Source organism: Canis lupus, chromosome 11 (assembly GCF_003254725.2).
Source record: "Canis lupus dingo isolate Sandy chromosome 11, ASM325472v2, whole genome shotgun sequence".
Classification (NCBI taxonomy): domain Eukaryota; kingdom Metazoa; phylum Chordata; class Mammalia; order Carnivora; family Canidae; genus Canis; species Canis lupus.
Genome location: NC_064253.1, coordinates 19117860 through 19132073, shown reverse-complemented (window position 1 = coordinate 19132073; position 14214 = coordinate 19117860). Strand labels below are relative to the sequence as shown.

General features: G+C 34.8%; 1 protein-coding gene across 9 annotated transcripts in view; it reads left to right on the top strand.

Annotated features, from left to right (window-relative positions):
* Positions 1–14214, top strand: part of RAPGEF6 (Rap guanine nucleotide exchange factor 6) — a 190780-nt gene that overhangs the window by 158753 nt on the left and 17813 nt on the right. For 7 of the 9 annotated variants that reach the window (XM_035696864.2, XM_025432808.3, XM_025432802.3 and 4 more), the window contains 4 exons: positions 518–729; positions 4937–5060; positions 7405–7428; positions 10957–11177. In XM_035696864.2, coding sequence (XP_035552757.1) covers positions 518–729; positions 4937–5060; positions 7405–7428; positions 10957–11177 — 581 coding nt within the window. The remainder of the gene's footprint in view (positions 1–517; positions 730–4936; positions 5061–7404; positions 7429–10956; positions 11178–14214) is intronic. The other 2 variants (XM_025432804.3, XM_025432811.3) reach the window with 1 other exon arrangement.

The window sequence follows — 14214 nt, the reverse complement described above, 5'->3', positions numbered from 1 at the left end:
AGATAAGTATTTGAATTAGGGATGTGAGAGAACAAAATCTCAGGAAAAGAAGGCTGCCTCAGCCCTAGAACTTGACTCAGTTATTATAGCAGTTATGTTCAGCATTACTTAAAACTTTTTCAAGTAGATAATGTCTCTATAAAGTTATTTCTAAATAAAACAAGCAAAACTATGATATTTGAAGTTTTTTTTACATTAAATATCTCTTTTATGGAAGTGCTATGTCTCATATATGCAAGCTGTAAAATAAAGGCTACATATATACAATTAAAGACAAGTAATGTAAAAAAAAACAAAAACAAACAAAAAAAGACAAGTAATGTAATTCCTCTGAAAGAAGTTTGCCTTATTGTCTGATCAAAGAATCTTTTTTTTTTCTACTCCATTCATTTCAACATATTAAAAATATGTTCTTATTGTAGCTTTATTAGAGAAACTTGGTGTATATGCTTTACTGTCCTGAGTTTTCTCTCTCCTCCAAGTCTCTTACTAATGTTTTTATTCCCATCTTTGGCAGTGGCTTGAACCTGGCATCTGTAGCACGACTCAGAGGTACTTGGGAAAAATTACCAAGCAAGTATGAGAAACACCTTCAAGATCTACAGGACCTTTTTGATCCATCTAGAAACATGGCAAAATATAGAAATATTCTTAGTAGTCAAAGCATGCAGCCTCCAATTATTCCACTCTTCCCTGTTGTCAAGAAAGATATGACATTTCTACATGAAGGTATTTAAAAGTTACTTGTTTAGTTTTAGCTAACTCCACAGAATTGTGATTTATTATATTTCATATATTTTGCAGCCTTTTATGTTACTAAAGCTTTACCTAATTATAAATGCAGCAACTTTTTGGAATTAAAACCCACATTTATTGACAAAAACAAATTTAGGTGTTAACTATATGCAATCAGACATAAATTTGGCTTACACTCGTATCAGACTGCTGATCATATTTGTTACTTTGTTCAGTAATATTTTTCCTTCCAACTTTTTAAAAAATGAATTACTCAACACTTAGTTGAGTAATTGGGCACGGAAAAGTGCCCAAAACAAGTGAACAAATAAATGAATTATGACAGAACAAACACCCATGTAACCAACACCCTGGCCAAAACCAAAATGCCTTAACTACCACCCTCATTCTCTTCTCCCAAAAGTAATGACTATTCTGACTCCTCATACTGGGATTTAGTTTTTTTTTTTTTTTTTTTTTTTTTTTTTTCAATTTTTATTTATTTATGATAGTCACACAGAGAGAGAGAGAGAGAGGCAGAGACAAAGGCAGAGGGAGAAGCAGGCTCCATGCACCGGGAGCCCGACGTGGGATTCGATCCCGGGTCTCCAGGATCGTGCCCTGGGCCAAAGGCAGGCGCTAAACCGCTGCGCCACTCAGGGATCCCTGGGATTTAGTTTTATCTGTTGTTGCACTTTATCTAAGTGGAATTGCAGAGTATTTTGTTTTGATTTGGTTTGGTTTTGGTTTCTGACTTTTATTGGTCAACATTAGATTTGTGAGGTTTTTCCATGTTTTTGAATGTACCTGTACTTGATTTTCAAAACTATTTCCTTACCTGAATGCAGCACAGTGGATTTTTCCATTCTCCTGATAAGCATTTGATAGTTTTCCACTGTTCAACTATTATGAATAATGCTGCTTTGAGTACTCATATCATTCAAGGTGGGATTTATGGATCTGATATTCATACAGTAAACTTTAGGAAAGGGTTTGGCATTATGTACTAAAGTGCAACACCTGGTAAATTCATTCTTCTTTGCCCATTTCAATAGTGGTGTGGTTTCCTTTGTATTTCCCCAATTACTAATGAATTTGAGCACCCTTTCATATATTTATGTGGTTATCAGTTCAGGTTTCTTCTGTATTTTTTTAATCAGGTTGTCTCTTTTGTTGAAAATATTTTTAAGTATTTCTTATAAATCCTGGGTGTAATATGACTTACCTTTGGAGTCAAGGCTAGCTTTTGAGGAACAGCACATTCTTAGTTTTAAAAGCCTAAGTTACTGATTTTTTACTGTTTTATCTACAATCTTCTTGAATTAATTTTTGTCTATGGTATTTGTTCTAGTAAAGTAAATTAATTCCGTGGGGTTGGGTTTTTTTCTTCCTGTAGAACTCTATTTATAATTTATTTAAGTGCAAGTGTGCTCATGATGAAATATCTTAATTTCTTTTATCTAAAAATGTCTTCATATTAATTTTTAAGGCATAATTTTGATGGGCAGTTGTCTTCTTTGAACAGTGTAAGAGACTATTCCATTGTGTCGTGGCTTTCATTGTTGATACTAAGTCAATCATCAGTCTTACCTGCTGTTCCTGTGACTGTAGTCTGCCCTTTTTCCAAAAGCTGCCTTATAACTTTCTCTTCTCTTTGTCTCTCTTTTTCCCTCTAGTTTTGCTATGACGTAACTAGGTGTGGCATTTTGGGTTTTCTCTTAGTCCTGATTTGTTGGTAAGATGTTTTGAAAGCTCTGTTTTGTAATTTTTCATGAGTTCTGAAAATTCTTTCATTTCACCTTCAGATTTTTCACCTTTTGTCTTCCAACTTCTGCTTTAGGGATTTTGATTTCATCTCTGTTAGACCTAATGACTGACTGTATTGTCTTACACCCTCTTCTCTGTTTCTTATCTTTTTACCAAGTTTCATTCTGGATATTTTTTTCCAATTTATTAGTTCTTTAAGTATATGTAATTTACTATTCAAAATATCAGTGACTTCCTAGTTACAGTTCTTGTGCTTTATGAGGTTTTTATTTTTTCTTTTTGGTCACGCTTATAATTTACATCTTTTTATCTTTATATTCTCTGCCAGAGTTCTCAATGCTGTTTCCTGTATCTTTGTACATACTTAACATAAAGTCTCTAAAATGATGTTCCATTCCTCCAGAGAGAATTAAAGCTTACTTTTGTCAGACAGCTAGGTATGCTAGCAACCCAAAAGTCACCTTAATCCCTTTTCACATTTGGAGATAACTTAATGCTGAACTTGTATCCTAGTCACATTTAGTTCATCCTAAATCCCAGGATAGCTCTTCAGATCCCAACCTAAAGCATTGGAGGTTTACCAGGACTTAAGTTGTTTTCCTCTAACCTTATAAGTTGAGGTGGCACTGCTTAGTTTTTTAAGCTTGTCATCTGCCTTTTCTGAATCAGTAGATGCCCCTAGGATCAAGCACCAGGAAATGGTAAACCTTCCCCTGATCTTTATTCCTTTTCAAAATCTACACAGCCTCGATAGCTTTTTTATGCCTTTAAAATACTTGTTTTTTCTGGTTTTGCTCAAATTTTCTAATTATTCTTAGCCCAAGGCTTGTTCTAATTACTTAATCTTACTGGCCCTTCTCATTACCACTCCTTTTTCATAAGGAAGTACTGTGATAGGCTTCAGATAATATCTTTCTAACTTGCTCCCTCAGAATATGTTTATGTGACTTGAAAAGTACTTTTGGTGATTATTTTGTTTCCAACTCACATATTGAGAACCTGAACAATTCATATGTTCAATGTATAGGTTCTGTTTACTATGAGGAGGGAGACCATGCTGTGTTTCAGACTCACTAGGTTCTCAAACTTGTCTTTAGGGACTTGGAGTTCCACAGAGGCATTTCAGGGGCTACCACAGTAGATAAGTGGGGTAACACTAACTATTGAAGTCAGGCATGAAAAAGAAACACTTCTATAGACAGTCACATTGCCTTTTGAACATACTTTTTTTTTTTTTTTCTTTTTTTTGCCTTGTAGTCTGAACTTGGTAAGCCATCAGATGGGCTAAGTTTGGTCTCATACCTACTCTCTTCAAAGAAAAGTAGACCATTTTGAAATTCCTGTGAATTTTCCCTCAGAGCCCTACTTAACAGACGTAAAAATTAAAGAAGGACTTTTGAGCAAGGAAATTTGTGTTAGTTGATGCAAGTAAGAATTGTAAATTTAGATTTTGGAAAGAGAAGGTGGATGAATGGCAGGCTAGAAAGTTTACTCTGTGAGTCAGCTACCTCTTAATTTAACTAATAATTGCTATTCCTAAATCAACAACTAGAACCCTTCCTTTTTTTAAGAGCAGTCAGAAGTTTTCAATGTTGACAACTTATTTAGCAATTTTTTAAAGTATTTTTTTTAAAGATTTTATTTATTCATGAGAGACACAGAGAGAGAGAGAGAGATGCAGAGACACAGGCAGAGGGAGAAGCAGGCTCCATGCAAGGAGCCTGATGTGGGACTCAATCCCCGGTCTCCAGGATCACACCCCGGACTGCAGGCGGCGCTAAACCGCTGCGCCACCGGAGCTGCCCTTATAAGTATTTCAGATCAAGAAAACTTAATGGATTAATTAAGCCTGTAGGTCACTCTTTGTGACCCCTGGCTAAAACCTAAGTTTTCTAGTGCTATATGCTGCTGCCCAAAAGAGCAGATGCAGGTACCTGCCTGAGAGTGGGCTGAGCATCTGGAGAGTAAGATTTAAGGAGGTGCACATTTTATAGGTGTGCCTATAACATCATGAAATTGATTTTAGAAACTAAGTAGCTTATTACCTTCCAGTATTCATAATCACTGCTCCCATAGGAATAGAATTCCTCTCAATAGTTCATTCCTTGACAGCAGTGTTAAATCATATATATATGATTCACTCAATTGATAGTCTGACTCTTGTTTTTAGCTCGGGTCATGATCTCAGAGTTGTGGGATCAAGCCCCACATCAGGCTCTTTGCTGGGCATGGAGCCTGCTTGAGATTCTTTCTCTTACTCTGCCCCTCCCAAACTCCCCCTTCCTTCTCTTAAAAACAAAAACAAAAACAAACAAAAAAAAGAAAACAGAAGTGGCAGTTTGATAAAGAATGTTCTAATTTGTGCCCTCAAGGAAAACTTGACTTCTGTTACCTTTATATAGTTTTTTGACAAAGAGTTGCTTTTATCCCATAGGAAATGACTCCAAAGTAGATGGTTTAGTGAATTTTGAGAAGCTAAGAATGATTGCCAAGGAGATCCGTCAGGTTGTTCGAATGACTTCTGCTAACATGGACCCAGCTATGATGTTTCGACAGAGGTATGGCATTGAAGTGTATAAAAGTATTAGAGTGGCATTAAGTGATACAACAATAATATTTGTCATTTAGTAACCATCTCCCATTTGTTATACACAAGTCAGTTACAAGTGATAATTTATCATGGTACCCCTTAAAGGTAAGTGGTATGAAGTTTCCTTTTTACATCTGAAGAAACTGATGCTCAGGGTAGTTAGGTAACTTGCCCAGGATTATGTAATTTGCTGAGATTTGAACCCTGGTTCTGTATTACTTTTTTGCAATATGTAGATAATTCTGTATTGTTATTGTTATGTTAAATAACTAACTTAAATATAAGAAAATTGCTGACCCTTACTGAAATTATCACAGAGGACATATGCTTTTCTGGTTTTCAACTTAATTTGTAAAGTAGTAGTCTGCACATGTCTTTTATTTTTACTGAATATTTTTAAAGTTCTATTTCTGTGTAAGTCTTCTTTATTCTTTTAAGATGTATTCTTTTCCTCAAGCTATGTTTATTTGAATGTAAGTACTTTAACAGAATTTAGAAAGTGCAAATTTAAGCATGTTCCATCATTAATAAAAATAGAAGATGTTATTTGTATTCCATATTAACTTCTAAGGATGCTTTTTAAAATTGATTTTTAAGGTAGTAACAAAGTCTTCTGAAACTATATAAAACTTACAGAAAGTGTGTTATCAGGCTGTTCTCAGTAATTTTTATATTTTCAGGGTCATTATATTCTAGGGATTTTATCTAGGGGGCCTATTTGCTTCTTGGCCTATGTATATAGTTTCAGTGTATAGCTTGTGTATAGCTTCAGTACATAAGACTTTTCAAAATGAAATAACAACGAAGGCAAGAGCAGTTCCTTTGGTTTAAAAAAATATGGTCTACAAAGAAAACAAAAAAACACTTTAAAAATCATAGGTGGAGTTTTTGTAATCAATCAGTGTGTGTCAGGATAAGTTTTTTGTTTTGTCTTATTTAAATTAGTGTTTAGGAGTCATTGTTTTTGTAAGTAGTTGATCCGATGGTTGCTCTAGTGTAGAGATCCTCTGAATATGGACGAAGGGAGTGTGTCAGCTGTTCTCTTGGGTAATCCCACTCTGCCCTTACGAATCACTACATGTAATGAGACATTTCATTGCTCAACAGTGTGGAAGCAGAATACACTAAGAACCAGGGACCAAAGCAAACCTGGAGGAGGGTTTGTTGGTTTTTTTGTTCTTTTAAGTTTTTGCTTTTGTTGCATGTTTCTGTATAGTGGCCCCACCACTCCCTGTTGTCTTACGTGGACCCACCTCCATTTGTATGTTAGCACTCTCCTTCCTGAAGACAGAATGAATTTGTGCCCTTACCAGACCAGTAAATAATGAGTACCACCTGTGCTTCAAAAATGAACAAAGGAGGAAAATCCTAAGGAGCAAATGAATAAACTTGGCTATTTTCTGGGGAACGGCCTAAGTAGAATATAGTTTAGGGGAAAAGGAAACATTTAGAATTAGATTGGACAAATTGAAATAGACTGAATTTTCCTGAATCTGTTTTCTTTGTCAGCCAGTACTGAAATGTACTCTTTCTTTAAGTAGGTAATTGTCCATTTTGTGGTGTGTATTATCTAGTATAAACAAAGTAACCTCTTCATTCTAAAACCAGTTTGCTAACTGAAAACATAGTCTTGGGCCACCTTGCCACTGGAGCTTGGTGGGTGCAAGCCTGGTGCACTGAGGCCAGTGGGGAACAAAGACAGATAAAAATAAAAACCAGAATCTTTGTTCAGTCTAAATTGTAGTATAAGGAAATGCAGTATCTTATTCTGATGATACATTTTACTTAAATTTTACATAGATTTGCTGGTCAAAATTCTTGTAAAGTACATCATCAAGAGAAATTTCTGCCCTTAGAAATCACATGAATCTTCATGATCTTTGTCATTTCATCCTATCACTTAAATGAGTGGCTTAAAAATCCTTTCAAAAAAATATTTAAAAATTCTCTCCTTTAATTTAAGGTTTCCTTCCCTAAAAACTTTAAATTCACAATTTATAGTAAGTACATGTTTTTTCTTAAGTTTCTTATGAACGTAAGCCTGTGATACAGATTAGATATTAGAAATACAATTAGTCTAAAAGCATATTTTAAAGAATATTGTGGGTTTGTTGACCTTCGGTACATACCATAATTCATTTTACCCCTCTGCATTCCATTAAAGTCATTTTACTGTTAACTTCCATTTTTTTCTTAGTAATATTTTTCTGTTCTATTCTGTCTCCATAGTTTCCCTGACTCTCAACTGTTGTCTTTTTTCTGTGCTTTCCTATTCAAACCCATGCTTCAATGTTTGTGGCTCTTGCTTACAGGAAGAAGAGGTGGCGGAGTCTGGGGTAAGTGTAGAGATGAATGCAACTGAAATGAAGATTGTACGACTCTTAACATATACTGCATCCTGTTCATTAATGCACGCACATAAAATAGCATGCGTTCTATTAACCCTGTCAACCTACATTCCTGACAAATGCCTTTTGCTAACAAGGAGAAGGTAGTGTTAGAACTAGCTTCCCCCACCCCTTTACTTTGCTATTGTTGATGTCCCATAAGTCCCTTGTAGATTTTAATTTAGCAGGGTCAGTTAAATGATGATGATTATAGTGAATATTTGGTGTGTGCTTGCTCTGTGCCATATATTTTTCTAAGCACTTTAAATGAATTACTGAATTCTACATCCATCCTGTGAGATAAATACTGTTGTTGCCATGGTGCAGACAGGGAAGATAGACTTGTCTAAATTCTTACAGCTCCCTAATGGTGGATAAGAGACCGAGGGAGTCTGATTCCAGAGTCCATGCTATTTTCTTTTTCTCAAATGCTGTATGTGGGGATGCCTGGCTGGTTCAGTCAGTAGAGCATGTGACTCTTGATCTCAGGGACATGAATTCAAGCCCCATGTTGGACATGGAGCCTGCTTTAAAAAAAGCTTCTTCAAATGACGTATTTTATAAAAAATAAATATGTAAGAAGATAAAAATGGATGAAGTTTGTTTATTAAGGTTATGTTTTCATGTTTTTCAAAAAGAGGCAGCCCTTATCCAAACTATACTATAAAATTCAGTTAGAAATAATTGAAATAGAAGATGGTTTTAATTCCTCAGATCCACTAACACCATGAAAGACAATATAATATTGGTTGAATTTCTACCATTTTTAATAAGAAGCTCCCTTACCTCTTTTAACTGTAATACAATCAGGAATACCTAGCAAGCTCAGTCTGTAAAGCAAGCAACTCTTGGTCTTGGAGCTGTGAGTTCAAGCCCCAAGTTGGGGGGTAGAGTTTACATTAAAAAAAACTAACACATCAGAAACTGCCACTTTTTGTTGTTCAGGTCTTTTCAGATCTCTGCTTTTATATGGTTATCTATTTAGAATCATAGACTGTTTAGGACCTTATAAATCATCTATGTAGTCCTTTTATTTTTAGATGAAGAAAGAAATGGTTTTTGTGAATGAAGAGATTACCTATGAAGGATTTTGTTATTTTAAGACTATATATAGTGAAACATGAAGTTAGATGCTTTTATTACATGAAAGAAGGAATTTTTTTTTTTTTTTTTTTTTTTTTTTTGTGAGCCACTCACTTGAACTTGAGTTTGTCTTATTTGTGATCTTGTTTTCTGTTGAAGTTTGGTGAACTTGAATTTCCCTTCTATGTTCTTCCTTCTCTTTGTGTTTCTCATGCGTTTTCTTCTGTATTTCACATTTATGTCTTGGTCTTTTCTGGTTTTTCTCACCAAATATAGAAATTGATTCCTGGCATTACTGTTACAAAGAATACTTGGTCAGTACATCCTAGTGGGAATTTGGGGTGTTGAATGACTTAAGTAACATTCGTTGTTCAGTTTTAGGGTTGTATTGAATGATGGTTGCAGATGCTATGTATTTTTATTCTTACATCTTGGTGTGTTCTGTTTTGGAAAGTAGTTTAGAAGACATTTTTTGTCACTTATTAAAATGTCTTTAGTTATTAGAATTTTGTATGTATTCTAGATTTGTGGACGCGTTTTTGGGGGGATGTCGTTAGAGGAAAACTTATTAAAATATTTGTATTAAACTTTGCTCGTAAATGTTGGCACTTGATTTTACTGCATTTGTTTGAATCTAAGATATCTTCATTTGTTGGATACATTATTATTTGATGTACCACTAGGAAAATCACTTCAGTGCCTTCTTACCACTGAATATTTTTACTTTATGCTTATTAAAAGAGCTCTTATGTAAACTTAGATATTTTTATAATACCCTTTTGCATTCATTAAAAGAAATATGTGAGCATATTAAATTGGTTTATTTAGATCTCAGACTTCTTCATATTTAGAATATGAATCTTCTCAGTGAGTAGTTTCTGAGGATTTTTTCCCTGCACAGTATTCTCATTTGTGCTATCAACTGTATTGATGATGCATGATTTCTTAAAACAAGCCATTAAGGAAGTAAAAGCTTCTGGTGCTGGACTCTTAGCTTGGGTTTGTGGATATTTAGAGCTAGTCTCCTTTTGACAGCTGCTTGAGAAATGTTGTTGAACTTGTTAGATTTACTACCTTCTTACGATCATTTGGTTACTGGAGATTAAAAGGGTAATTCACTCATGTCATTGGATTTTCTTCCCAACCATTCTGTAAGTTTTGAAGTTACTGTATGTGAAGCTAGTGATAACCATGTCACGGTTTCTGCCTGACAAGTAGCAGTCGAAAGTTGCTTTCAAATGTGGAGCCATATCCTATTCCAAAGATCTTAACATGGTGAAAGAAAAAAATACTATAACACTTTTACAACTTTGTTTCACTTAATTTACAAAGAAAACATTAGGATTTTAATGTCTGTTTTCAATAGTATGTGAGCACCGAAGAACAAATTGTTCTAGGGTTGTGGTGTATGCATTTAGAATATTTAGGAATAAAAATGAAAGCAGTTTAGAAAAACCCATAGATAGCTTTATTATTTTAGAATGGGAACTTCATTTAGAATAAAAATCATTTAAGAACCTTATGTTTCTAGCCTTATTAGAAAGGACTAATAACATCGTCCTATTTTTCCATTGGTTCTAGATGTGGTCATTATAGAATGAGGTTTGCCAAAAAGAGGAGAGTCGGGTGAAGCTATAGCTTGCTTGAACTGTCATTGTTTCTTCCTGGCTTGTAGTTCCATCACAGAGGTGTTGCAAAGAAAGATCCCAAGTCTCAGATCATCAGTTCTAGAACCACATATTGCCTAACCATTCCATGCATGAGGAGGAGAGTAGCTTTCTATTACCTCTGGTCTCCGACTTTATTGAATTGAGTATAAATGCTTATTTTTCCTATCAATTGTTCTGTTTGAAGTTTGGCCAAAATCTGCTTACCAGTAAAATTGGTTAGCATACTCATAGTGGGCCTGCTGCAGACAGAAATGGTAATGGCTGTGGTATACCCAACGCAGCACAAAAAAGCAGAGCTGCTCTAGAAACTCCCTTGCTGAAGAATCCTTGATTCAGAGATCTGGCTAAGGATGCACTTGTTGTGACCCAGTCTTTTGCCATATTTTCAGAGTGCGGATGGCCTCTGGGTCACAGTTTACTTATCACAGTTTTGCCATGGGTTGTGTAGGTGCAAACACAGATCTGATGGAATTTATTGCTTGGGTGGGGACTGGGTAGAGGGGAGATTGTTATCTTATTCTTTTAAATTCTGCACTTTGCCGAATCTTAAAACTCAGAACATAGCCATGTGTGCCATATTACTTTGCATTAATGCTCTTCATCTTTTAACTCATTTACATCAGCATGCAATAGCATTAACAGAACAAAATTCTTTTAATCTTCATTCTGCCATGTGTAATTCTCATCTTTACTGCTCCTCATTTTGATGTCCATCTTCCTACAGGTCACTGAGTCAAGGCAGCACAAACTCAAACATGCTGGATGTTCAAGGAGGTGCACACAAGAAAAGGGCACGTCGCAGCTCTCTACTTAATGCCAAGAAGTTATACGAGGATGCCCAGATGGCAAGGAAAGTGAAGCAGTATCTTTCCAGTCTGGATGTCGACACAGATGAGGAAAAGTTTCAGATGATGTCTTTGCAGTGGGAGCCTGCCTATGGTACCTGTAAGTACAGGTTTTCACTTAATGTAAAAGAATAGAAATTTATTTCTCTGGAGTTAACCTGAAGTCCCATGAAAATTAACTTTCACTCACAAAAGATTTCTGACATATCCCAAACATCAAGCGATCCTTTTTACCAGATACCGAATTCCATCCATTCTTAATGATTACAGGCAATTGAGGGATAAAGAATTCTTCTTTAAAAATCATTATAAAGTCTACTTATAAAAACTGAAACAGTATAGAGGAGTCCTTCTGTTAGAGAATGTTTTTACCTTCATTCCTAAATGAAGAATAAAATAAGTGAAATTTTTACCTTTTTTAAAAATCTTAGAGATATTACTTACCTACATAAAATGCAAGAAATTTAATTGAAATCCTTAGAGATCATAGAGGTCAGTAGTAAAACAAGAAAACTCCGGCACATTCTGATACTGTTAAAATACAGGAAATGGGATGGACAGAAGAAGAGCTTATTCTCAAGTTTTTTTGTTTTTTTGTTTTGTTTTGTTTTTTGGGGTTTTTTTATTGCATGCAGTTTCCCCCATTATTAGTAAGTGGAGTGTTCCTATAAAACCTTTCATCAGCCAAAATGACAGAGGGAAGAAGTGATTACCATTAATTTATATGGAAAAAAATTTTGAGTATTCCCAGACCCCCGAAAAATAACCTCTTTTAGGCTTTTCTTATACCTTAGGACATATCTTGCTAATGGATACACAAAATAAATCTGGATAAAGCACAGATGCACACAGACCCAGTTGAAAGCTATGGCAATTTGATATTCAGGTGCTGAATATAGTTTCTGGGAAAACATCTTGTTGGTTCTACTCTGCTTAGGGTTCACACTGCCTCTATAAGCAAGAATCCTCTTCAAATTTCTTGTGGCTAGTGAAAATGTATTGAAATAGATGTTTTGTAAAAACGAAATGGCATATCGTAAACTTATAAAAGCTGAGAATACATGTATTCAACAACAGAACGTATATGTGTCTGGGTCAAGGAAATGATGATTATAAAAACAGAAATCCAAAATGGGAAAATACACTGTGTAGTGACAACCAAAATTGATGATTAAATTATAAGTGGATGTTATTTTATGTATATATGTGTGTGTGTGTGTGTATATATATGTATTATATATATGTATATGTACACATATACACTTAAATGTTATGTCAATAAAAATTCCAGCAGGATGCCTAGAACTTGATAAACTGTTGAGAGAATATAGTTGGGGGAGGATCACATTTTCTATTTCAGTATTCCTAATTGATAGGAGGAAATAGTAGTCATCATGGGGCTGACCCTGAGATTAACAAATAGCATATAACAGAAAAAGTTTGTCAATGGAGTAGAAAAGAGAAAATTGGCATACTACCACATACTGATTTAAAATTTTCAGATACGAGGGCGCCTGGGTGTCTCTGTCAATTGAGCATCTGCCTTCGGCTCAGGTCATAATCCTGAGATCCTGGGATCAACCCCCACATCATCAGGCTCCCTGTTCAGTGGAGAGCCTGCTTTTCCCTCCCTTGCTGCTGCTCCCCGCCCACCCCTGCCATCTTGTGCATGAGCACTGTCAAATAAATAAAATCTTTAAAAATAAAAATAAAAATTTCAGATAATGACAATGGATTTTAAAGTTCAGGATAACAAGCCATTCATTAAATGTTGTTACAAAAACATTTCTACCCATAGGAATAGAGTATGATGGAATGAACATCTACTGAAGGATAAAGACAATTGAAAGTCATTTGTTACTTTTTGAGAAAGGTTCTCTTCATCTTAGATCTGCTTGCCCAAGCATGTAAAGCTGAAGGATAGTATGTTTTAGCTCTTTGATTCTTTATACATCCATCCCATTAAATTAGGAGAAAGAAATAATAAAATCTAACAGTTATTGAGAGATTTCTATGTGCAGCAGGCCATGCTAGGTAGGCACTTAACAAACTTTACCATTTACTCCTTACAGCAATGTGTCAGGTGTCCAGTATTGGGGTTGTATTCCATTGAGATAATGCACCTGAAAATCGTGTTTATACAAAGATGTTGCAGAATATATTATAGTGAAAATGAAATCATGGAGATACTAAAATGCTGGTGAATAGTCAAGTACACTGTTTATCAATACAAGGAATAATAGCCATTAAAAATAATAAACATATATAGACTTTGAAGGTATCTAGGAAAATATTTTACCAGATGTGACCTATTAAGAATAGTGTCAGCCATATGAAAATGGTATATGTCAGAGGTAAAGACTGAAAAATGTGCAGAATCTTAAGATTCAATTATGTTTTATGGTTCAAAGTCCCATATACATGATTTATTAAAGTACTCAGGACCTCCTTTGCATGATCATCAAATTATTTTTTCCCCAAGTAATTCAGCATATACCTTGTCATCTTACGGTTATGGAACACAGTTTAACCTTTGATCAGACAAAAACAGAAATAATATTTATCTTTTGTTTTCATTATCTGCTTTTTTTTTTTGGTCCCTAAATCTGATTTGAGATATTCAAGAGCATGGAAATCTCTTCTGTGACTGACTCATTGTTAAAATGCTGGGCCCAGAATGATTCCATGTACTTACCTCGGCATCCATTCTCCCTCTTGACCTCCCTTCCTCACACACACAAACAACACCTGCGTACTTTTCCTTCACCCACTTTACTTGCCTGTCTTTTCTCATAACATTAAGTATGTCCTTTACTACATATTTAATATTGATTTAAAATGAGTAAACCTGTGGGATCAAAGTAAGTTTTATGACAGTTTAATATGATATGTATTCCTTTCGTTTGAGAGTCTTTACTTGATTGCTGTCGCATAAATGATTTTTTAAGCATGTAAATATTTTTTATCACTTTCCAAATGATTTTTAAATCCCAGGTCTTTACAATAATTGCTGAGCATTTTAGAATTTGGCTCTTCCTAATCAGTATATATGTGAGTTTTGGCAGGCATCTATATTTAGGCTTGATAGTTTTTTCTTTGTACTATAGCAAGACATCAGTTGAGAATTGGTTAATATT